This window comes from Thunnus albacares, chromosome 10 (assembly GCF_914725855.1).
Source record: "Thunnus albacares chromosome 10, fThuAlb1.1, whole genome shotgun sequence".
Taxonomy (NCBI): Eukaryota; Metazoa; Chordata; class Actinopteri; order Scombriformes; family Scombridae; genus Thunnus; species Thunnus albacares.
In genome coordinates, this window is record NC_058115.1 from 15,160,365 (window position 1) to 15,186,454 (window position 26,090).

The window sequence follows — 26,090 nt, forward strand, 5'->3', positions numbered from 1 at the left end:
CAACTTAACTCCACTGTGCACTTAGTCACATATGAGTCACAGAAAGACAACACGTGGACAGTAGTTATTAATGTCTATTAGTGGTGCTGATCTTATCATCTTCTGGCAATGTTTCATCACACAACACATTTTAATTACATTTAAAGAAATTATGCATCTTTCTCTCTTTGTGTTAAACATTTTTAGAGTATTTTCTAGGCTTAGGAAAGTATATCCAATGCAGTTCCTTGTATGGAGTGTACTATGACAAGCTCTCATGTACTTTTTTACACTTCAGAGGTTCTTGAAGTATTGGCATGTGCATTAAAATGGCATCAGTGAATTTGCATAAAATCAATCACTTGGCTGCTCTCTGGACAATATGTAGTGAACATATACGGTACATTACACACTCACACAAACACACTCTTAAACGCACAATATGTAATTTCAGCTGCTAGGGGTCTCTCAATCAAAACAATAACAAAAAACTGGAAACATTTGGGATAATGTAAGTACACAACTCAACAAAATATATAACAGGTCTAGTTGTTTTTAGACATTTTAATGTGGAATAATTACATATTATACCTTTAAGTTTTTTTTTTCTAGTAATCAAAAATAAAACTAGCAGTACTTCTTACTTCTTTAGGATATTAAGCAGCATCTGCATGACATCCTAAAAAAAGTTTTTAAAAACTTACATTAATTGCCCTTCATGGAAATGACACAACCAAAACAATTTTTTCTTACTCTGAAAGGCCATAACTGCAATTAATGTTTATTTTTATTGTTGATGGCAATTTTCTCAATTTACCCAATAATTATTTAGTCTAAAAAATGTCAGAAAATAGTGAACAATACTCACCTATAAAACCCTGATATATTCAGTTTATGATCACAAAAGATAAACAAATGCAGCAAATCCACAAAATTAAGAAGCTGAAACCAGTGAAACAACATTTTGCTAAAAAAAAAAAAGACTTAAACAATTAGTCGATTATCAGAATAATTGCTGATCAATTACCACTAATCAATTACTTGATTAATGGTTTCAGCTCTAGCCATAACTATAAAAATCCTTAAAGAAAATTAGAGGGAGGATTATTGAATCTTATTCATGATTGGTGCATGTAGTGGATTTTTAAGATGCTGCCTGATGTGTCCGTGAGCTATTCATGTCTGTGGTCCTGGACAACAGTGCTACTCTGTTTTCTCTCACAAGGGGGCCAAAGACCTCAAACCCAAACCATAATGTTAAAGGTGCAATCTGTGATCCAAATGTACCCAAAAGAATCACTGTGGTGCCAAAATTCAAAAACATTCATCACTCTCAACTTGATTGGCAGGGTTTTAAAAACATATAATTAAACAACAACTAAATCCATGTTAATTATGGATTATGAAAAAAAAAACAATTATTTGATTATATACTATATGTGAATATACTTTAAATTTACTGTACATGCTCATAAATGTATTTGGGGTCGCCCCTGTGGTTTGGGGATTGGGACTTTTGTTGCTTCTCTCTTTCATTTCCTGTCATCACTTTCAATCCAATTCATTTTACTTTACTGGTGCTATCTAATAAAGGCATTAAATGTCCCTCCAAAAAACTTTAAAATAATTGGTTTGGCCTTCAAAGACAATTTTACTTGGTTGCGTGTTTATGTATGCTGTAAAAACATGACTCTGTACCTCCCTCCATAATACAGCTATTGTCTCAGCTCAACATCTGGACGAGTGGGTGTGTGGTGGAAAAAGAAACTAGTCTTGTTAAGCAAATACATCCTCATATTTCTTGCAACCCCAGCATTTAGCAGGCATCTGCAAGCGGTTCTGTACCTTGCAGGACTTTCCTCAGTGAAGGCTTCCTCTGGCTTAGGGTCTGGGATGGGGATGATGTACTCATTGTATGAAGTTATGACTTCCTGTGTGTCTGCCTCTTGTCTGAAGTCTCTGGGGCTGGAGCTCTGGTCATAGGGGTCCGCAGGGAAGGAGAGGTTGACGGGTGAGGGGGAGCCGAAAGCTGGATTGGCAATTGGAAAAGGTGAGGAGAGTCGGGGCTTGGTGCGGGCGACTGCCGGATGGTCACTTTTCAGGAAGTTGTCGTTGACTTGGCTGTATCTCTGTTGTGAGGAGACAATAGTTTGATTATCTGAACAATATGGAATCAATCATTAAGAGTCTGGGTTGCAGAGTGCAGATCTGAGATGTTGAACATCAAAGATTTACTAGATTTACTTTATCTACTTTATCTACTTTATCATAAAGGTTACTGATTTTTTCTGTTTTACTGATTGTATATTACTATATTATATCTTCATTTCAAAAGAGAATTTTGTGTGAATGTATCTAAATTTTTATTTGTTTTTGCATTTATTGACTTCTATTTGTTTAGCATTTAAATGACTGTGTTGTACATACTATAACTACATAACTTACATGCATACCTATATTGTGTACTTTCTATACAAGCATTCAATGCAAAAAAGTTGTTATCTAAGAAGTTCAAGTGTGTCATAGACAAGTAGCACCAAGCGGTGCTGGATGAAGTCCTCGAATCCTTTATTTAAGTGAAAATAGCAATACCAGGGTGTAAAAATACTCTCTTATGAGTCCTGCATTCAAAGTTTTACTCACAGTTGCTAATAATACGTCTGTATTATAAATATACTTAAAAAATATCAATTAAAAAGTACTCATTACGCAGAGGGGCTCCATTTAGAGTATATTATTATTTATATTATATCATTGGATTATCATTACTAATGCATTAATGTGTAATATGCATATTAATACTGTAGTTGGTTGAAGTGGAGCTAACCATTTTATGTACTGCTGAGAGGTTTAATCTATAAAAATGCATCATCATTTATTCATTGATCATGTGTTTTGTATGAAAAATCTGAACCTGCAAAGTAACTACAACTGTCAAATAAATTTAGTGGTATCAAAAGTACAATATTTCCATCTGAAATATAATCAAGTAGAAGTATAAGTAGCATAAAATGGAAATACTATGTACAAGGACCTTAAAATTATACTTAAATGCAGTACTTGAGTAAATATACTGTGTCTCAATGACTGTAGGCCTTTAATCAGCCACTGGGGGGCAGATAAGCTAACTGTGAGTGAGTGAGTTAATGAGTGAATAAATGAATTACTGAATGAATGAGATAACATCACCCAAAGATGAAGTAGCACTTAAAGATCAGGAATATGCAGTATAGATGTAGTAGAGTGTAAATGAGAGCATTAAAGCACCTTTTTGTAGCTTTCCGTCAGCATATTCCCCACGCTGTGCACAAGAAAGGAGAACTCAGGCCTCTTCTCGAACTTCTCATCCCAGCACTTCTTCATGATTTCATAACTGCAACATAAACGACATAAATTAATTTTATTTTGTATTCTTCATTTCCATGTCATGAGTTATTGGAGAGGTAACGTTAACTGAGGTGACAGTGACACTCACACTTCATCGGAGGCGTGGGCGGGTTTTGTCATTCGGTAGCCTCTCTTCAAAGCGCTGTAGAACAACTCATTCATGGGCAGATCGGGGTAGGGCGTTCCTCCTGCATAAAGCGTTTCAAATCATTTAGAAGCTAATCTAGAAATCTGAAGTCTGACTGGAAACCTGAACTTGATCTACATCTAAAGTAAACAAGACATCTTAGGTCATGCACACTAAAAACTATTCCTTAATAGAAATAACAAAATATTTAACATCTTAAATGGATTCATTTATTCTCCAAGAAGAACAGCACTGACTGATTATTTGAATCACATTTGTTGTGCAATGACCCAGATCTGAGAGCAAGATGGATCTGAAAAGTCTAATGAATGTCAGATTGAGGCCGTAAAATACAGAGAATCTTTGGTTATCACTTACAGAGGCTGGATTGTGAGTTTGTTTGCCACAACTCAGGCTTGCGCTGCATATGCTATAAACTGTCTCCTTTGTTGTCACGGTAGTTTCAAAAAATCGTGGGAAGTTTTTTTTTTTTAAAAAAAAAAAAAAAAAAAAAAAAGGAGACGCTCACAATACCCTCAGCAAGGAAATACTGATTTCAAAGCTTGACTGTGCCTAATATGATTTAGACCTCATATGAGTCTTCAAACAAACTGATGTGCACATGCAATCAGACATGGAATTTGAAATTTGCTATAGTCTTGTATCATATTTTTATTTGTTGTCATTTTAGACACCTGGAAACATGTTTTCATAATTTACAGTCTGCCAGAAGAGTTAAGGAGGAGTCAAGGAGTGTTGACTTCATGAAGCACATTAATACAAGAGGTGAGGCGCATTAAGTTCAGTGTGACCTACATGAGCCATCTGCGTGTGTGTGTCTGTGGTCTGATTTAGCCTACTTTCGGGGACACATTTCATACCAAAGACCAATTAATTGGGATCAATTGGGAAAAAATGATTTTTAGGTCAGTGGTTAAGTTTAGGGTAAGGGTTGGGCAAGTAGTGGTTATGGTTAGAGTGTGTGTGTGTGTGTGTGGGTGTGTGCGTGCGTGTTTGTTTTTTGGACTCACCCAGTGTGAAAATTTCCCAAAGAAGGATGCCGTATGACCACACATCGCTCAGGGTTGTGTACAAATTATGGAAAATACTTTCTGGTGCCATCCACTTCAGGGGCAGGAAGGTCTGAATGAAGGAAAAACACACTGTGTGAGAAAATTTCATTTTGAAAAGTGAGATAGTCAACAGGGTTATAACAGTCCAGACTGCAGTTTTTTTTTTTTTTTGTTGTTGCTTTTTTTTTTGCAACCACTGCAGATCCACTTACGGATCCTTTTTGCACTGTTATTTAGCTACGATTTATTTTAAACAATCATGTATGCAATTCCAATGAAGCACATATATCAATAGAATCAATACATTGTGAAAAGGCTACTCCTCTCCCTTTTCACTAGACCCTGTTCTCCAAAATTATCATTGTTTGGTGAGTTAAATCATCATTATTTTCAGTCAATGATTCCATTAATTTGTCTGTTAGGGCTTTTTAATAAGTGAATAAATTGACTGATATGTTTGGTTTATCTGCGTTTACAGGTTTATGATCTGTTTGAAGGGTCTGTATGTTCTTACAGGTGTTCTGTCTGTGTTGGTGGGGGTCAGCTGTTCAATCACGGAGAGTGGAAATAGGTTTGCATCATTAAGGCCTCTTAGCTGTGAGGGACTGTTCATTGTTAGGATGTGGGAAGATATGTAAAACTGTTCTGAAGTAAATGACATTTGGTTGAACTTGGTGCACTTATGAACTGTTTGTGTACTTATAAGTAGACTGTGATTGTCAGCATTAACAGAAAAATTCAGTCATTATAATTGTGTTGTGTTCAATATGCTTTGAAAGCCTAGTGTCTGTGTAGCTCCCCCCATACTTACCTGAGCAGGTGGTAGGTTCCAGTTAGATGCAGAGGAGAAGGTAAAATGCTATTCAGTGGTCAGTAGGGCAGCTTTCTGTGAGGCTGCAGATTTTAGTTGTTTGTTTGCTTTGGCTTAAGTTATTTGTTGACTTTCCCAGGGTTCATTTTTGCCTCTGTTTCTTTTATATTTTTGTTAATAAATTTTACCTTGGCTCATGCTCTGACCTGCTTTTTGTAACATCCCTTAAAAGATTCCAGTGCCATTTTTTGTTTTAGTTCAGTTTCTAGATAAGACTTTATGCATTTTATTATATACATGACCTTATATTCATTTATCTTTCAAACTCAACAAAAACATGAGCTAGATCTAATCAAAAATTTCAAGTGGATCCTTCCCAAACAACTAAAGGCGTGGTCAGAGAGCTGCTATACAACTGCTTATTGTTTAAAAGGTTTTTTAATCCTTAATCTGTGCATGATTGCTACTCACGCTGCCTTTGGAGATGTAGTTGGAATCATGCATGATGTCTCTGGCCAGGCCAAAGTCGCAGATCTTCACCAGTTTGCCCTCACAGATCAACACGTTCCTGGCAGCGAGGTCACGATGAACGCACTGTTGTGGAATAAAGTGGAACAAAATAAAATCACACCCGTTATTCAAGGAATGATATGACTATTTCTTGGCTTTGTCTTTGTGCTAATAAGTGAGTATTACATGTTGTGTTAGGCAGATTTTTTTTTTTTTTTACCTTTGGGCAGAGCTATTTGCACTTGTTTCCTGACATTATGCTAAGCTAAGCTAAGCGTCTCCTGTTGAGTGAGAAGTGGTATCTTCTCACCTAACTCTCGGCAAGACAGCAAATCAGGCTATTTCTCAAATTGTCTAACTATTCCTTTTAATTGAACAAATTTGCTGAATCTACAGATTTGCGTAACCAGCTAAATAGTTTGGAAGATTATTTTAAATATCCTACATTCTTGGAGGCGAGGAACTCCATCCCCTTTGCCACTTGGTAGCTGAAGCCCAGCAGATCATCGTAGGTGAGCGTGGAAGATTCGCTGATGACCAGGTCCAATCTGCCGCCAACTAAACACAATGATAAGGTGAGACAACAATCAGGAGAAGAGGAGAAGGTGAGGAGCGACTCATGAATGAAGACATTGTCTTGTTGTTGGGGGAACTCCAGCTGTCCTGTGACTGCATGGGTTGAAATGAAGCTCATGCCCTTTATATGCTCTAACATTTGTCTGTTCATTCTCTATGCTCTTTGATCAAAAAGAAAACTGTATTCATTGATTTATGAAGCTAAAACAATTCAACAATTCATGAATTGGGCTATGTCAAGCTCAATCATTGAAATAGTATTTTCACACATAAATACAGATTTTTCCAGAGTTCCTCCTTAGTGACCACGTGTCTAGCAGGCAGATGGTTTACTGGTTGGCTTCACATCATACTGTACATCGAGTTTATCTTATCCTGCTTTGTTTCTTGTGCTCACTGTGCTGAATTCTTCATACTTATTTTCATTTACAACACTGGAAAATTAATTATCGTCAACACTCGAGAGAGTCTACAGACTTATATCAAGATTGACACACATGTGGCTCAAATCAAACCTTGTTCCTGGTAGAGGTCCTGCTGGTAGGGTGACTCATATGGAGAGGGCTGGATGTCTGCATACTTGATGGTGTCTATTTGCTCCTGCATGGGCACGTAGACTGAGGGCTCATCTTTACTCATGTCCATGTATCCTCCATCACTCTCACTTCCGAAAGACACATAGCTGTGGAGATACATAGAGTGTAAAAACATGGAATGCACTGACCTAATACCATATTTATTCACGGTCCTTTATCATATAAAACTTCATATCCAAAAGAAATCTGTTGGTATGTGGCAGCAGAGAGACAACCCCCCCTGCCCCCACCCACTCGCGCTATACAAAATGTTCCTTTGTGAAGCTCTGAAAGGAGATTTTGTGCAGTTTTGTCTTATTTGCTCTTCTCACCCTTTCCTCTGGCTGAGCGGAGTGCTTCCTGCTGAGATAAGGCAGCCGTCGTCTTGGTTCTTCTCTGCGTAGTACTGCAGGAAGGTGTGCTTGTTCCTGTGCAGGTAGTCCACCAGGTCACCATAGCGACAGTACTCAGTCACCAGGTAAAGAGGACCTAATTGGTGGATCACAAGTAGCGAGGAAGATGAAATGAAATTTAGGATTTACCAAAAATGGATAAAACAATGGAATGTGCAGGTTCTCTTGAGTTTAATATTCAGGAAAGCCTTTATAATAATTAAAATGAATAAAGAGTTAATTGTTAATTATTAAATGTGTCTACATTTTTGTTAAATGTTCAAGATTAGTCAATTAATTAATTTCATGAATCATTCATTTAAAACATGTTATGTCATGTAAGGTGTTAAGCAGAGATTATATATTCTGACATGTTTATATATTGTTAGTAGTAAAAGGATAATTTTTGAACACCTTAGTTATATATTTGTTTTGTTGACAATGTTCTTTTTTATAAAAGTTAAAGAATTAAACAAGGTTTTGTAAAATATAAGTAATTGCTACTAGTGCTGCTATTAAATGTATAACTGACATTTATGCTACAGTGGCTAATAAATAAAAATGTAATTAAAGGTCTGAATCATGCATAGATGTGCATGATGTGGGGCAGACATTTATCATTTGATGAGACAAGGAACTAAGTGTTTCCAGTCTAAATAGTATTTATTGAGCAGCATTTCAACAAAATGTTAATGTCAGTGGTGAACCACCCATCCCTCTTTCTTTGTCAACCTCTGAAACCACATTTTTACTTGCTTCTGTGCAAATAAAATGTCTGTTGTTCTATCTGAAGAAAAACGAACAAAATCTATTTTATACACTATGAACTGTTCATACAGGCTGTGGGCATTTGGTCTCATTATTGGCTGGCATTTTTAAATAGTACAATATGTTAAATTGTCAAAATAGCTCTCTATTGCACAAACATAACAACTCTGCACATTGTAACTTTGAAGTGAGTGCCAACACTCAACTACTCAACTTGCATAATCTAGAAAACACTTAAAGGGATTAAGCAATTTAACTTGGAAACACATTATATACTCTGTCTCCATATATATACGACCAGTATATATACACATACTAACATATACAAATTTATAACTGTAGCTTTTTGATTTGACACTTCAGAGATGAATCTCAGTAGTAGGTCAGAAATAAGCGAATGTCACATTTTCTTTTAATTTTTCCATTTTAGGGGTAATTTTGATGGCAGATATGTCTTATGATTCAAAGAACAAAAGAAATGGAGATTAAAACATGTAACTAACATGCCTGAGCCCCCATATGTTGCCTTTACAAAGTAGGCACTCCAGCCTACTAAACCATCAGTGGCATTTCCTGTGAAGAAAGTGCTCTTCTCCCTTTTTATGCTCCTCTCCACTAATATCAGGGACTGTTAATACATAAACAAACTATAATGCTATAATGATGCCCACCATGTTTGGTGCAAGCTCCCAGCAAGTTCACAATGTTGAGGTGAGGACCCAGGTGACTCATGATCTTCAACTCTGACATCAGAGCCTGAGTCTCACTCCTCCTGGCTGTAGCTGGATGAAGACAGAGAGAGAGACAGATATGTTAAAGGGGACCTATTATGCTTATTCTGGGACTCCACTAGAGTAGCTTTGCATGATTCACAGTTCAAAAAACTCCTTATTTATCTTATACTGGCCCTTTATGCAGCCCTTCAGTTCAGCCTCTGTCTCTAACAGGCAGTCTTTGCTCCTGTCTCTGCCCCCCTCCCGATGAGCCCACTCTGTTCTGATCCGAGCTTAAGGAAGCCTAGTTAGGAGCAGCCGTATCAGAGTTGTGTTAAGTTACTGCTGATGAAAACCCAACATTTCCCGCTCCAGTTCCCTGCTTCATATTAAACACTTTTAATTGCATAATAACGTTTTATTGTGAAGAATTTACAGGAAATGAAACGTGTTCCTCACCAAATTAGCAGAGCTTCATTAGCAGCGCTAAAAAACGGTTGACACAATAAGATATGGAAATATTTAGAGCTTTGCTCAGTGAATCAGTTAGAAATAATGCAGGGAGGAATAGTACAAGCAGAAGCAGCCACAGTGATGATGATGTTTGATGAAGAGCGACAGACGACCAGCTCACATCAAACAGGTAAACAACTTATTTTACTTTGCAGTGCTGTGTAATGGAAAAACACTCAGAGCGTGCCAGCTCAACTTGAGTCATGGCTCGGCGCGACTACCCCCAAAACAATGGAAAAATGCCATAATGTTAGCTGCGCAGAGCAGTGAACTCACGCGCTGTGCGTGGAGCAGATGACCATATAAAGAAATCCGTCATGAGCCGACATCAGCTCGGGCTGAAAGTAGAAAAACATGTAGGAAACCGAACGTTCAGAGCAGTCTGAAGCCTGAGCGTTTTGCTCAAAGGGATTACTTCTACATAAGTTTACCTCATTATTTGATACTTTGGCCACGTTTAATATGAACAGCCGACATTGTAACATTATATATATATGACAGAAAATAAGGCAAAGCATAATATGGCCCCTTTTAAGTCAGGCACTGTGAGGTAGGTATGAGAACAGGAGAACTGAACATACTGAGACCAGGACACACTGCATCCTTGCCAAACTGCTCAATGACCTGTTGGCTGAAACTCAAACCACACTGGCAACCAAACTAAAGCTCAGCTGGGAGCGGCTCTCCCTGTTCTCACAGGAATATGGCGCTGGTGTCACAATTTGATGGCTATGCGGGGGACTCAACTGTGGTCTATGCATTGTTCACACATGGCTTTCTACTATGTTTTCACATTGTATGTCTTACATTTCAGCATTTTCACTGCCACTTTTGTGCTGGACTGGGAATGGGTGAGACCATATGCAGTTGCCTCGACCACCCTGCCAAAGGCTCCTGATCCAAGAGTGCGACCTGAAACACAAAGAAGGGCTCAGTAAGACAAAGTCTGAATAGAGCACACATCAGACCTGAAATGGAGGGGAGAACATTTCTGTTTAATAAATATAACCATGAACACATTATTATTGCTTTCTCATGAAAAGTGAGATTATAAACCGGTTTGGAGCAGGTTATGACAGTCTTAACATGTCTTCATATGGTAGTCCTGAGTGAGTTTGGGAAGCTTCCTGTTTGTAGAGAGCAGCTGACTACCAACAACATGTCATCAGAGACAAAAGCTTAAAAAGAGCTTTGAAAACGAGATGGGAATACAGCCAAGAAGACGGTTTAACAAACCTCATTTAGTATTCCAGCCTCAACTACGCCCAGACGACCTAAACCACCCACAGCACTAAAGTCACCTGGTCATGGCTGCAGTCTAGTTTGCTCTCGTATTAATCAAAAATCTGTCTAGGTTGCAAAAAGCAAAGAAAAAAAGCTATATTGATATTTACTTAGACCATTAAAAGAAGGTTAAGAAAGTTAGATTTAACCAAACAAATCACAAACTAACCAAAACTATGATGTGTTCCTTTCAAAAACCTGTACTTTCAAATTCCCCCCCAAAATACTCTATTTATTTGGATGTTACATAATCTATGTTAGTTCAGGTATTTATCAGTTGTGTCATTTAGTTTTATATAAATACCTTTTTAATTTGATACATTTTTTATTGACCTGATTAGTGATAACCGATCACCTGATATTTGTAAAATCTATTTATCGTAGAAATTCTGCATCAAATAATAATTTTTCTGAAGAATATCCAAGGCTTTCTGTACTTTCTTATTTTCATGTGCTGTGTACATTACTTTTGACTTTACTAATGCAGGACTGTGACTTAATTTACAAATGACTGCACTGTCTGTTAATTGCATATTACATCCAAGTCAGGTCAAGCTCATTTGTAGAACCCAATATCACATACAGTGTCTCAATGGGCTTTACTGGCCCTTGTTATCATCAGTTTGTGACCAACCCCAACTCTCCACACTCTAATCTGTCCCGTTTGCCCGAGGACTCACCTAGCACCAGGTTGTCTCGGGGCATTTCCCAGGCCAGGTCATAGGGCAGGTGGATAGGGTCCACATAGATGTACTCATGACCGTCCTGGCTCACAGACTCTATCACCTTCCATCTGATCTCATACCGAGGTTTCTGATAACACAGGCAAAAAAACACAAATGAGAGCAAAACATAGGGTTGTTTTCAACATTTTCATTCACTATACTTTGTATATGACTTGTGAAAAGAAGAAACTCGAAAACAGGCAAACATGTGAGTCTGCTTGTCTTACCTTTCTCCACACAGCGATGAGGATGATGATAGACATGATGACGATGACCACTAAGGCTAGAACTGCAGCCAATACTGCCACCTGGGAGAACAGAGCTGCAACAGGCAGAAGGACACAGAACATTACCCTGGATATGCCCCTTTCCATTTAACATATACAGGCTGCATATTTCTCCACATTTAACCAAGTCAACTCAAATTCTGACCGGGCATAAAACTGCACTTTATAAACATGATGGCAATGCTTTACTAAAGAAAGTTATAGTTAGAAAAAAAATATGTTCAACAGAGGAGTAAAGACTGATATTTATGGCTCAAGTACAACACACAACGTCTTACTGTTTGGTGGAAACTACATTGTGAGTCTCTAAAATATAAACTTTTCAGAACTGAATCTTTTCAACTTTAGCCTTAAGCTTGACCACCAAGCATTTGTCAAGCTGTGTTATTTAATTTTTTCATTTATTTTTATCATGATTTCATTATTTAACCCTAGGGTGGTACACTAAAATGTGACATTCTTCACAGGACACCTACTGCTGGACACCAGTTTGACGTCTCTCCTGTCGACGAGCCCTGCCTGGTTGCTGGTTTCACAGCGAACTGTGACCTGCTGGGGCTTGTGGAAGGTCAAGCGGCTCCGCACCTGGCTGATTTTACGAGTCTCGCTGTGGCTGACGTTTGTCTGGATGCTCAGCACCTCTGGCTCTGGTATCAAGGGGTGCCATATCGCTGTCTGGTTGCTACACCTGCAACAGATCAGTGGGTGGGATCAATGTTGAAGAGTCCAAAGTCAAAGCAGATGCACAGAATTTGAAAGTAAAATAAATTTCTGTGTATGGTCAGCCCCCTAGTGTTCACTGTGTGGCAGTTCAGCAGCAGTGACGAAGGGGCGGTGGTGTGACTTACTTGAGCATGCTGTCACAGCTGTACCACTGTATGGTCGGGGTTGGGACCCCCTCAGCTAGGCAGGTCACCAAGTGTCTCTTCCCAGGGAGGTGGTGGTCAGTCAGGTCTTTAATCTGAGAGGGAACTACACACAGGAGGTGCAGCGGTCATTAATCATTGCTGACGTGGATAAAAACAAAGTCTGTGCTATATTTGTCTGTGTTTCAAGACCAGTAATGAGGCCTGTGGGCCAAAAGAACTCAACAGAAACTCCCTCTACACTGTGATAATTTTATTTCTTTGAAGAGCCCCTAACCTTGGACCTCCAGGTCAAAGGTCACTTCCTTTGTGTCATCTCCATTGGTGACAAGGACGGTGTAGAGGCCTTTCTGCTCCGTCCTCACTCTCACCAAAGTGAGAATACTGACATACCTGAGGGGGAAGAAATAGTGAGGAATTCAAGAAACAGATAGTAGCATCTGGTGTTTGTGAAGAGAAGGCTCGTTTCTCTATCTGTGAATCAGCATCATTGGTAATGTGCAAAAGTATCACATGTGTAGTAAAGAATTACAGATTTTCTATAAAGTCTTTGTGTATATGTATGTATTTTTAATGCTATGTATATGTTTTTGCAACATGTATGTTTTTACTCTATGTGACTTGTGGACAATAAAATTTTTGTCATTCATGATAAAATTTTGTCTTTTGGACATTTTAAGTGTTGGGAAAAATATGTGACCAGTCCTGCAACTAAAACATGATTTGGCTTTTTTTCTGAGAAATGTTTGTGACTTCTGAAAGGCATCTTGTGTTTATGGTTGCTATGTGATGAATGATGCAGTCCTCTGGAGAGTATTGTGTTTCTTTCTGCAAAGGCCTTATCTGGTGATGACTGACAAGAGCTAGACGCCTCCAGAGGCTGTCACCCTAACAGAAGTCCAGTGCTAGTTGTTTAAATGTATCAAGGTGTATGTGGTCTTCAGTTTCTTTATGGTATGTAGGGTATTTTTAAGGTTAGGGTACAGCTGAAGAGTCTCACCTAATCTCTTGCTCTTGTCTGGTTGTGATGGTTTTGTCTCCCTTGATGGTGGTGCCGTCTTTGCTCCAGCTAACCTGAGGGGGAGGGTAGGCCTCAATCTCCACTCTCAGCTCCACGTTCTCTTGCAACTTGGCTGTAATGTTTTGTCGCTGAGCAGGCCTCATATCCACAAAACCTCGCTCTGAAGGGGAAAATGTTGATATTGTCAGCCACATACTGTACGTATCATACACTTGATCTTCTGCACTGTGTCTTATTTATTTTGGCTCAACAACTTAAATAAACAAATTATTCACACAGCAATACACCAAACTAGAGACTGTGCTAGTGTTCTCTGCTGAACTTCCGTGCCCAGACGATGTGTGTCTTTTCCACTGAGACGTCCAAAAGGCTCTTCTAAACTGTCCTCGTCTGTCTCCATGGAGCATGGCGGTTCAAGCTATTCAAGGATTTCATAAACATAACACACCTCGCTGCAGATAGAATAAGCATTCACAGTCCCAAACACATTCAGTGGCTGTCAGGAGACTGAACAAGGAGGGAAAGCTCTCTATGATGAATCCTGCTTTTAATGACTCTCCAGTTGCTGTTTGTAAGAGGACTTAGTTGTTTAGATGCTGGACTTACTGCATGTTACTGAACTGTATTAAATTGTTATTTTATATGTGAATGATTGAAGTCAAAATGTACACAAATGCTACTTGTTTACCTGGAGTGAGTTCCCAAATGTCTAAAAATAGAGTACTGAGCCCCCTAGTTTGACACTCTGTTATTCAAGTTATCACTCAGGGCATAAATAGTGTCAAAGATTTATTTTACACTTTGAACAGAAATAAATAAAACTGATCTTCATTTCCTTCAAAAGATGCGCCTCTTTCACCTTCAAAGGTTTATATAATAAGCACTCTTCTCTCTGTCAGCAAACTACAATAATAATCTCCCGTCTCCAGTTTGTTTTAGTTCGTGTGTGAATGTGTGTGTGTGTGTGTGTGTGTGTGTGTGTCTTACCGAGCACAGTGATGTTGATGCTGGCAGAGGCAGTCTGGTCTAGGACACCCTCTTGGACATGGCAGGCGTAGATTCCGCTGTTGACCATTTGAGCTTGAGGGAATATCAGGCAAGAGCGCATGATAGTGGCGGTCAGGACATCTGTCAGCGGCTCAACTTCAACAACCTTGAAGACAGAGGAAAACAACAATTTTATTATCACACTAAATATGAATAAAGTACAAGTGATCAAACATCTGCACAGTGAGGCTTTATATTCCTCTAGATACCACCACGCAGCTGCTAAGCAGGCGTCTTCATCGTGTTTCATTTTATCAATGAAACGTGTTAAAGCTACCACCTTAAGTAACATTATTTTAAGTAAATATGTCAGAAAGTTTGCCAACAGTTTGCTGAAATCTTTCTCCATGGTGTAAGTTTATCTGCAGAAAGAATCTTCATATTGATCCAAAAATAAACCCACATTTTATTTTCTACATTTAAGAACCAGTTATGACAATACCAACCCCATATGTCATGAGTAGAATTTCACAAGGGGATTAAAAATTGAGGTGTGTCTCTACATCTTGATGCAATTTGGGCTCGGTCATGAGGCCGGAGAACGATCGCGAAGGGAAAGCTGAACAAAAGCGCTTGTTCTGCTCCACTCCTACTCACCTCTTTGTTGGGGTAATCCCAGGAGAAAAACACCAGCTCCACTCCATGCACTGTGCAGTTTACTGTCAGCGGTTCTCCCTTCTTCAGGACGGTCTTTGATGCGTTAACGTAGGCGTCAATGGTCTCTGGGACTGGTAAGGGAAGAGAGAGTGTGGGGTTGACGAGAGAGAGGTAGTACAAAACAGTATGTAGACCAATCATCCAAACTACTAATCAATCATTAAATTGTTCAAAAATAAACCCTAATATTAATATGTCTATCTAATCACCCCAATGTAAGTCAACACTGAACTCGGTAGCTGGCTCATGTAAACAAAAACTTTACAGCTCCACAAAAGTACAAAATGTTCCTCAAATTTATTCTTGTGCACTGTTCAATGTGTTGTCTGGCCAAACTTTGGGACACAAAGTCTATTATTTACCTCTTTATCACGTCACTAAAAGAGCTCTGGCTGTCTGCACACCCTCCAGTAGCAACTCTTCCACCAGAGAGTTGTAGGTAGACCAAAGCATATTTGATCAAATGTGAATATATTATACAAAGCACTCATAGTGCAAAGCTTTGGCGAGTAAATCTGAACGTTATACTGCATAAGCTGTTAGGACAAATATGATGGACCTTTTATGGGTATTTTTATGGTGCTTTAATTAGGATATTAACTTTAATAGTTTGGGTGTGGGCAGAGACTGAATTAAAGGGGCCAAATCTTTGTGTGTGTGTATGTGTGTGTGTGTGTGTTTGTGGGTTCTGCGAATTTAAGTGGAGTTTCAGCACACATGGGGGTGAGCTGTTTTCTCTAATCGAACACTTACCAACAACACTGAAGACGTAGAAGGCCTGAGACTCTCTAATTTCACCGTTCAGCTCTCCACGACAAATGTAGGTCCTGTCCTCCAGCCGTGCTTTGTACCCCTCAGTAGGAACATACACACCCTTGACGGGGACATCGGTGTCCCTGTCATACAGGGTGACACTGATGTTTGGGTTGGTGACCACACAGGGGATGGTGCTTTCCTCACTGGTCTTTGTTACCATGCCATGAGAGTTTTCAATGAACCACACATCACGGTCTGCAGACAGAGACATGACTTTGTTTTACATTTTGGATTTGATTAAGTAATTTTGTCTGTTTTGTGAATAAGCAACTTTAATGTTTCCACCTGACAAAACACACTGAGTCTTTGAAATGTGTCATTGATGCTGAATCAAGGGTAAACCTGGTCTTACCTGGGACAAAAACAGCCACCTCCTTTGTTTCTCCAGTGTGTTCATCACTGCACTGATACACCCCTGTGTTCTTCCAGCTCAAGTTCCACACGTTCAAAACGCTAGACGTGGTGTTGATTTTCTTGATTTCGTAGCTGCTGTCACCTGGTTTCACAAAATAAGTTGTCACGTCGTTCCTCTTAAATACCCAGGTTGCCTTTTCTGAGCCGGAGCAGAAAAGAGTGAGATGGGAGCCCTCAGCCAGGACGAGCTCTCTGTCGCCAGGTGAGATCTCCAGGCAACATGACTCAGTGCAGAGATACAGAAGAGCTGCAGTTGACACAACAAGAAAGAGGTCAGGTTGGAGGTCAAAAAGACAGCAGCATGAGGTCAGAGGTTAAATCGACAATACAAGCCAGATCCTGTTCTTTCTTTAAATGATGAAGGATATGAGTTGCCTGGAGCGGGTAAGTCGGAGCATAATGACGCCTTGTCAGTGACAGATGTATTTAAAATGACAGTTTGGATGCAGCAGTTGTCCTTTACATCAAGGTCTTGTGTTATCTTACAGGCCAGATGGAATAATTGAAATAATTTGTCCCCTAACTGAGCTATTTCTATTTTCAATCATAAAAAAAGTCATTTTGACATGTTATAAAAAGAAAAAAAAAAATCTTGTTTGCCAATATTACTTTTCTTTCAGTGTGAAATACCCTGTCTAGGTTTGGCATCACACTCCAGGTTTCCCTGCAAAACCACCTGTGGTCCTGTTACAGATTTTCATTCTGTTGTTTATTTATTGAAACTGGTTTCTCACCTGTAACTGTGACGGCCAGATGGAGCGTGCAGATGGTCACACTTCTCATGGTGGAAGCCTTCAAACAATTCTGCACACAAACAGATGAGATAACACATGTTATAAGACGTATAAGAATATTCTGCTTTGAGTAATAATGTGTGTCTGATATGTTTTTTAAATGAAAATGCATACATGATTGGCTTCCAAACTAGTTGTGTTGTCACAAATCATCTTTATCTCAAACTCAGATTTGAGGTGAGCACAGAGAAACTTCCCTCCTCAGCAGATGATTGAAAACAGCCTTCTAGTGTCAAACTCTGCACATACATCATTTTACTCAGTGAAGCTCAAACATCCAAGTGAAGCAACAATAAGCAGAAAACATTTTTGAGTGGGCATTTTTGGAGATATTTTGCCTCACACATTGTCTCGATTAATTTAAAAAAAAAACAACAAATCATTTGGTCCACAAAATGTTTAATAAAATTCAGTGAAAAGGAACAAAACAACCGGAAAATCTAGTTTATGTTGGCCCCAATTACCACAAAACCCTGCCACATCTCTCCAAGTGAGTGGGCTTTATATCATGATGGAAGGATCCCTGCCCTCATGAGACCCATGAGGGCAAGGTTAAGGGAGAGTTGCATGTCAGAGCAATCTGCTTCTAATCACAGAAAATGGCTTTAAACTATGCTCTGCTTATACAAATGGAAACAAGACAAAGTATTGAGTTTGTTGTCAAGCTGCTTTTTTTAACGGTCTCTTGCCAGCACACAGAATCTAAGGTGCAGAAGCAGCTCGTTTCTGGAGGTATTTGATGCATCGCTGCACCAGGACAGAGCGACAATGTCTGGCTCTTTTTGTTCCTGGTTCACCAGCATTCTGCCCACTAACAAACGGGTCACTGTGTGCAGCTTTCTAACACGCTCACTGGCAACAATGCTGCGTCCGAGCTATTCTAGCGCCGTGCTGAGCCATTAATTGGTTCTGGTGTAAACAAAAGTGAAAATGAGGGCATTCACATAAGCCACTGACACAGGAACGTACTTAGAGTTTTGAAAGTTTGCAATGGTTTTTGTAATGGTAATGGGATATCAAGTTGTACTCTAACCTGATATCAACATCTCAGAATTTATTCAATAGTTATTGAGGTCAAAGGTGACTAATGCTTAGCATCAGCCCATCCCCAACATTAAGCACTGTTTGCTAAGATTTTCAAATGTTTGAATTTTGCTGCAAAGTCAGGAGCCAGAGGAAAAGATTGAGGAGGGGAGGGGTGGTTTGTTGTTATGTTTGGGATGGGGGTTAAGGCCTGCAGCACACAGACGTCTGGAAACAGTTAAGGATGGATCACAGGCCTGTACGCAAGAGGGTGGGAAAGAGGGAGAGGGCGGAAGAGCGCGCCTTGGGAAGAGCGAGGGTGGAGGAGGAAGTGAAGGAGGAGAGCCAGTGGAAAAATTGTGAAATGTATGTTGAGAAATCTTGCCCCATTTAGCATTTTTAACGCGATAATGCAAGCCAATTTTACAATCTCTATTTTAAGAACTTGGACTATGTTAATGCATTATGTAATTGGAGATATGTTTTTTAGATTACATTTCTTCATGTTATCTGAAATTACACAGTTTTCTTTTAGTTTAAGTTGTTAGTGGAACATTTTTGCCAGCACCACCTTTAAGATTAAAACCTACAGAATAAACTGTATTGAAGTCATTTGTTTAATAGATAATTTCCAGGCATTAAAGAGATTTATGATCTGGTCAGTTTAGTAGTGGTGGTGAAGTTCAAGATGTTCCATGACTAACCCAAAGCCAGTTACTCAAACCAGATTCACGTTGTCTCTCTAAATTAACTGCCTGTGGCACTTCCGCTCCCAAAACGAAAAGCTCTTGAGTTGCTCCAAAAACATGACTCGTCCATTTCCTCCCCCGCCTCCTGGTTCTAATAAAAAGGGGGTGAAAGAGAGACAGACAGAGAGCAAGAGAGAGAGAGAGACTTTTTTTCTTTGTGTCGAAGTTCATACACATCCTTACTGGCACACAGTGCCTGCCAGCATACGCTAAAGCACACATACTGTACACACAGGCACATGCTGTATTAAACCCCAACTCCCCTTCCCTCACCCACTACCTCCACACACACACACACACACACACACACACACACACACAAACAAACCTCTCCCCCTCTTGGTCTTTTTGTCGCTGGTGTCTGTGTACAGTTCACGTTCCCACAGTATTTCTCTGGAACTTTCCCAGGACCGCTGATACACTTGGGACCCTGCTGGTGATGACGGCAAGAGCAGAGGGGTCGCACTCATCCCCGAGGGCCCCCAGCAACGAGCGACCATCCTCTGAGGAGCCATACTTTGGCGCTTAGGAGTACCAATAACCTCAGAGTCACTGATGATGGCTTTGAGTGACAACAGACAAAGGCATTGACGCCAAAGGCATGTGTCACTTGGCAGTATGTATGTATAAAACATCTTATTGTGACTGGCTGCTGATGCTATTCTTGCTAAAAACAACAGCTACGTTAGGGCTACAGCAGGATATTAATATACATCTGAGATCAAACAGCATAAAACCTCCCTTGTTGAACAAGAATATAGGTGCATTCAAGTCTTATTTTGGGTCTTTGAAAGGGGCGGAAAAATAATGTTTGGCTTTTGTAACACGATGAGATTTAATGTTGACGGATTGGCAGTGGGGGACTTGAGAAGGAATCTGACCTTCAAAATGGGATGTGCTGACTAAGATCAGAGGGCCAAAGGAGCCTTTAGACTGCTTCAAAAAGAGTTTGGAGAGTGGACGCTACTGCAGGAGATTCATCCAAGTTTTAAGTGTCTCCACTTAAGTAAAGAGACAATGTTTTGTAGTTCTAAACAAAGCTGTTCTTGTGTCCTGGTTGGATCTTTGTGCATGAAGGGAACAGAGCATGTTATGAGGCATTAAAAGGGTAAGGACACAATCTGTCAAGAAGGTTTGGCAGCATTACAACAACTTTCTTTCCCATTTATTTAAAACACTTGGTAGTAGCTTGACCCCTTAAACACAAATCTGATTTGTGAAAGACAATAAAATGATGTTTGAGACAGTTTACGGTAAGAAACATTAGCAATATCCACAAATCAAGTCAAATTATTCTTGATCTGAGCATGGTTAGAGGACCCTCTACAAGATCTTGTAGAGGGTCTTCAGGATGATTTGAGGGGTCTGAAAAACATTATTCTAACACAGATGTTTATTGTTGTGTTTTCAATCTTTGAAATGGGATACTCCATCCTTGCAATGATCATGGAGGTCTGAAAGAGAACCAGTGTTTATGTAAGTGATGGCACAGTAATCACCGTGATGGATAAACTGTGATCCCATGGTTTTCTCAGTGATGCTGGGAATTTGGTGGCTGATTGACCCTTCCTGATTTTCATAAACAACCCCGCTGCACTCAAAGTGTCACCAGTTAATGAGGAAGAATGCTAAAATTGACCTCAGCGGGACGCAAGTGGCCCACGCACAGCTTCAGGATACGGCTCAAGTGTGTAAACTCAAGTCCCTCAGCAGCCTTTAATCCCACTTCTGGGATTATCTATATATATACTGTAGCTGCATGTTTGATTCAAACATCTGGCAATGATGAAGCAGTCCGTGTTGAGGTGGGAACGGCTTTTTCACATCACATCACATTTTCAGCTGACTGTTTGCTTCAGTATGTCCCAAGGGAGGGGAAAGATTGCACTTGGAACAAGAAGGAAAAAGTGCAGTTTATAACAAAAGAAAGATGTCCAAAAAGCCTCCTGAAGTGCAGCTGGAGAGCTCTGACTTCCTGTATGGGGAAAATTTCTGGCCTTGTGTGGGTGTAAAAAAGTGATGCATCAGTGACACAGCAGACCACCTCGACCACTAACCAGAACTCATGGAGACAACAACAGATGCCACAATGAGTGGACGACCGACTGCACATAATGAAACTTCTAGAAAGAGGAAAACTGCTTTAAATAACTAGCTGCACAGAAAAGATGTAAACTCCCAACCAGAAAGGAGAAAAACTGACAATGAAGAGCAAAAACAAACAGAAAAAAACAGTCAACATGCAAAATGACAATGACAAAGCATGACAAACCATCGGCACACCACAAGAATACTGCACACAGCACCAGACAGTGGAAAAAAAACAGCAAGGGAAGATTGCAGACATACGGGACACAACTTATGGGAAACACCACATCAAAGTATACAGAATGGGGCAGCATAAGGAGTGCACGCACAGTCTTACATCACAGACAGTGATGTTTACTCTGCTGAAGTGTACAGGAAGCTGTGATCTACAAAACAAACAATTCCAATTTAGTGGTCCCTTCTTTCCAAAGCAAACAATTATAGCTCAGATAAGCAAAACATGAGCTATCACTGACTAAACACCAATTCTATTAGGACATGTACTAAATCATGTCACTGGAATAGCTACAGGGCAGAATAAATGTCCATGCCATATTCGTCATCCAAGTTTATTATCTGTTTTTAGAAGGATCAAGGTTTCGTGACGTATTTTTGAACAGCATGACTTTGGCGAGTACTGTGGGAAAAAATGACCCACTGTGTCTTTGTTAAAACAAACCTCCATTTTTATCACCCCTCTTGGACAGACGAACCCCCCTGAGGGAAACCTTCTGGTCCCTCGGCAGCAGACCCATGATGCACTGCTCCCACCCCAGGAGGCCTCAACCCCACACCCTCCCGCAACTCCAACATGACTAATATGCATACTGTACATTACCAGAATTGTAACAATGATGGATGAACTGAAGGCTCTTGAGTGGAAAGCAATCTCGGCTGGGATAGCAGACATGTCACCAACATGCTGTCAGAATATGTGAGTTACTGTAAGCAGGAAATGCTTAAGTGTACTGTCTGTTTATGGAGCCTGTATAATAATAATAATGATGTAATAATCCATCTTTCAGACTGTAAAAGGCAGAAAGACAGTTAGACCTCTAGTTTGTTAACCTTCACACGTCTTCATTTGTGTTAAAATATCACTGCAACACAGTTTGCTATTTGTTTTGTTGAACCACTCTTGGTGGCATATGTAACATGACACTTCGATTTTATTTATTTTTTTGCCACTTGGGGGCAGCAGAACAAGTTGTAAACACAACACTGACATAGAATCGTCTTATTAAACTGTTATGTTTTGGTCTCATTAGATGCTAAATGCTCATGTATGCTCATTAGCTAGTTGCTAACTTTGTTGTCTGTCATCTGGTGCTAGGCAGGTAGTGTGCAGTGGATTTATCAGAGCTTTTTTTTCTGAAAAGAGCTGCCTGCTGTCACTGAAAAAAGTGACTGAGTCCAAACAGTAAAGTTGTGGTATGTAAAACCAAAACAACATGCTAAAAGGCACTAAAATGCTCAGTAGAGTTGAGGGGAACAGCAGGGTCAGGTGATAATTCACTGTGGGTTCATCATTATGAGTGACCCCTTTCATATTACACATAGTGATTTGCTCCAAATTCGACCTCTGCTGCTCTAACTCACTAAATAGTCGGAAAAAAAAATCTAAATATATGACCATCACAGAAATAACCCAAAAACTCTTGTGTCATGATATTTTCTGGACAGACTGGGGCAGGAAAGAGGTTTTAATCATTTGTTATTACAAAATCTGACAGAAACAGTTTGTCAAGGTTTTTGGCTCACTTATGCTGACCCTCAACAAGAAGCTGCAGTTACACAGCTGGATACAGGACATTGAAAACTGTATCAGCAGAAAGCAGCTTCTATGTTGTAACTTGAGAGCTAAAAGCTGCACTGAAGCCATCTCAAGTTAGTATTATCAGATTCTCATGCAATAAAAAACAAACCCTTACCAATATTCCTACTCATAAACCTCCCTCTGGTTTTACTCAGTTCATCTTCAGGATATAGTGACTGTGAGTGGTCTTGCCTCAGTGACCAAAGTGACTCTGTACTCATGCTGAGGCAACACATGTTTGGGAAACTGTGGATTATGGTTTGCTCCCTTTCAAACTGAGTTGTAAATGCTGTTTGTAGTGGCGGTGGCAGGGATCTAAAGAGCTTCTGGGTAAAACTGACAGTTGAAGAATGACAGCCTTAGATGTGGCCGGTGTTTGATACTGGTTTAATGATCTAATTTTCTACTCATTTGGGAACCTAAAATGAAGAAAAAAAAGGAAAACTAAAGCAGCTCTAGTCATTGAAGTCATGTCAATTTTCCCCTTTTCCTGGAGCAATAAATCTTAAAGGTTTTCAGCAGTTCGGCTATCCATTTTTATGAGCTTTGTACTTCTCCAAAAGCCTTCACCAGTAGTTGTGTAGTACATGTATGCGTGTAATGATACCTGATACCTTAAAAAAAAACAACCAGCCAATGCAAACTGTTTGTGCTCATAGGGAATAAAAGAATATCAGATATAGTTGCTAGTGTAAGCAGCACCACATCCTTCTATGTTTTTTTTTCCTCTTAGACCTCCCCATCCATCTGCACAGTGCAACACCTCCCCTCCTTCTTTCTGCACACCGGCCGTCCCACGAACACTGGAGGGTATGAGCCCCTAAACCTGCCTCGTGAGAAATGGAGGACGCCTACACACACTTCCAGTCCCTTGACTCTTACACACCCACACCCCCCAAAAAGACAGAAACAGAAACAGCTGAACACAATTAAGGCCGACTGGCTTTAAATTCCGCTCATTTCCCTAAACGCGATAAAGTTGGAGGGAAGGGGAAAGGAGGGATAACAGCGACAGAGAATCTGGGTGATAATTTCTGCTGTTTGTGCAGTTCTGTCAAAAGTTTTATCACCTTTACTGGTTAACTTTGACATTTACAGAGGGGATTCAAAAAAGTTGTAAAATAGCTCTTAATATTCTAGGTATTATTTCCCATCCATGGGTGATAACACATCAGAGGAAATGGTGTTGACAAGTTTGAGATACATAAATGTACCTAACTTGTAGATGTTAACTCCAAAGGCAGCTGAAGCAAATAGACAAAGTGAAGAAATCTGAATTAGTTTCAGTTTTCCATTGTGTGGAATATTCTTATCTTGTAAAAGCAAAAGGCCGTTTTTCTTTGTCCTCCTGTCTCACTGCACTGTATCACCAATTCCAGTATGTTTTTGTTGGAGTGAGGACAGCACAAACTCCAGAGAAAAATAGTGGTGCCTTGAAAGAACGTGATGGAGGCCAACACTTCCTGCTGAAAATCTGTATTTTTCCTTATGCAGTGAACTCAAAGATGAAATTATAATGCCTTTCTGATATCTACTCAAACAGTGGTTCTTGGGTTATATTTATTAAGAGTTTAACACTAAAAAAAACACAGGTAATCCGCTTCGTGCGGCAACATAAGCACAAATTCTGATCGCATTTAGATTAAAATGTTTCAACTCTGATTGGTGCACTGACAGACATGACATCACGTTTTTCCAATGGAGCACTGCCCTCTTCAAACCAAGAAGAAGAGCAGGTAAAAAAACAAAACAAAAACAAATACAGAAATCTGACATGTGACGACCTAAACTTTGGTAGAAAATGTGTGGTTATTTAAAGTACAGGAGTAATATGCAGCATTTGATCATTATTATTGAGGCGTTAACATGAAACCGTCTTTTTAATGTCGTAACTGGTTGAACATGCTTATTTGAAATTATATTTATACTAACTTTGATACTGCTGGGGAGATAACTCTTTAACAGTACATCATATTTTTTGATCATATTTTCTGTATGTAAAATCTTAATCTTGGAAATAACTAGTAAGTCATCAAATAAATGTTGTGGAGTGAAAGTAGCATAAAATGGAAATACTCAAAGTACAAGTTTCTAAATAGCCTACTTAAGCCCAATACTTGAGTAAACTGTGTGTGTGAATTTGTTATTCTCCACCACTTTTTGCCTGTACTGACAATTTTTCTGTATCACATGTGTGAAAATGACACCTTTCTTTGCATTTTAAGGCTGAATTCCTCCTAAAAGTCCAGTATTATAACTCATAAACAAAACATTTCCTCCACTAGTCGTCCTGTAGGAGTGGCTGTGCTCTCTGACTGAAGATGAGATGCAGCTGCCTGTCAGCTCTGTGTGAGTGGGTGGGAGGGAAAGAAGGTGGAAACAGCCCGCGTGCGGGGGGTGGGGGGGGGGGGTGGGGGGGGGATTGACGTTGAGCCATACAGGATGCTGTCTTGCTGCACCACTTAGTGCTCTTCATTGAAGCTATACCTCTCAAATAAAAGTCTGAGTACAGCATTAAAGAAGTAGTGACCTATAGAGGAACGTGAGACCGATAGTTGCACAACAGAACAGCTCAGTCCAAAAGTATGAGTGATGAATTATGAATCAGCCACATTCAGAGTGATCACCAGAGAATGAATCAGAGACTGCTATATTCAAATATCAAAAACAAGATACTCATTAATAAGTGTTATCATGTGATGAGTTGTCTCGTTTTTAAACTTTGTCCAGATGTAAACAATGTCACACTAGTTCTCAGAGCGTGGTCGTTGAACAGCTGTGTGTTGAGCCAGTAGAGGATAAATCACAAGAGGACAGAATGGGATCAGTGTGTTTCAAAAGTTGCTGCTGAGCTCAAACTCTTACATATCACTGTTCTAAAGCACATGTGAGCTGAATCAGACTCCTGGCATGTTTTCTGCATGGTCATAATGTGAAGCACATTTTCTCGGCTGGCATGCAGTGAGGCCGGAGAGCCAGGAAACAGCTGATGACGAAGGATTAGGTCTGGGCCAGGGGAATGGAGCCGACTGGGCCGTGCTGCATCAGGGTCAGAGGGAGAAGAGCTCTGCTGCAGCAC

At 39.8% G+C, this 26,090-nt stretch overlaps 1 protein-coding gene across 1 annotated transcript in view; it reads right to left on the reverse strand.

The window, feature by feature from the left end:
• pdgfrb (platelet-derived growth factor receptor, beta polypeptide) overlaps positions 1–26,090 on the reverse strand; it is a 29,668-nt gene that overhangs the window by 1,533 nt on the left and 2,045 nt on the right. The window contains exons 2-22 of the mRNA XM_044363319.1: positions 17,276–17,345; positions 16,480–16,788; positions 16,065–16,322; positions 15,252–15,382; positions 14,595–14,760; positions 13,587–13,767; positions 12,864–12,979; positions 12,569–12,692; positions 12,197–12,408; positions 11,661–11,755; positions 11,389–11,521; positions 10,232–10,336; positions 8,870–8,980; positions 7,371–7,527; positions 6,979–7,145; positions 6,333–6,445; positions 5,849–5,971; positions 4,525–4,636; positions 3,455–3,554; positions 3,247–3,352; positions 1,825–2,108 (exon numbers count right to left, since the gene is read on the reverse strand). Coding sequence (XP_044219254.1) covers positions 1,825–2,108; positions 3,247–3,352; positions 3,455–3,554; positions 4,525–4,636; positions 5,849–5,971; positions 6,333–6,445; positions 6,979–7,145; positions 7,371–7,527; positions 8,870–8,980; positions 10,232–10,336; positions 11,389–11,521; positions 11,661–11,755; positions 12,197–12,408; positions 12,569–12,692; positions 12,864–12,979; positions 13,587–13,767; positions 14,595–14,760; positions 15,252–15,382; positions 16,065–16,322; positions 16,480–16,788; positions 17,276–17,324 — 3,152 coding nt within the window. The 5' untranslated portion in view covers positions 17,325–17,345. The remainder of the gene's footprint in view (positions 1–1,824; positions 2,109–3,246; positions 3,353–3,454; positions 3,555–4,524; positions 4,637–5,848; positions 5,972–6,332; positions 6,446–6,978; positions 7,146–7,370; positions 7,528–8,869; positions 8,981–10,231; positions 10,337–11,388; positions 11,522–11,660; positions 11,756–12,196; positions 12,409–12,568; positions 12,693–12,863; positions 12,980–13,586; positions 13,768–14,594; positions 14,761–15,251; positions 15,383–16,064; positions 16,323–16,479; positions 16,789–17,275; positions 17,346–26,090) is intronic.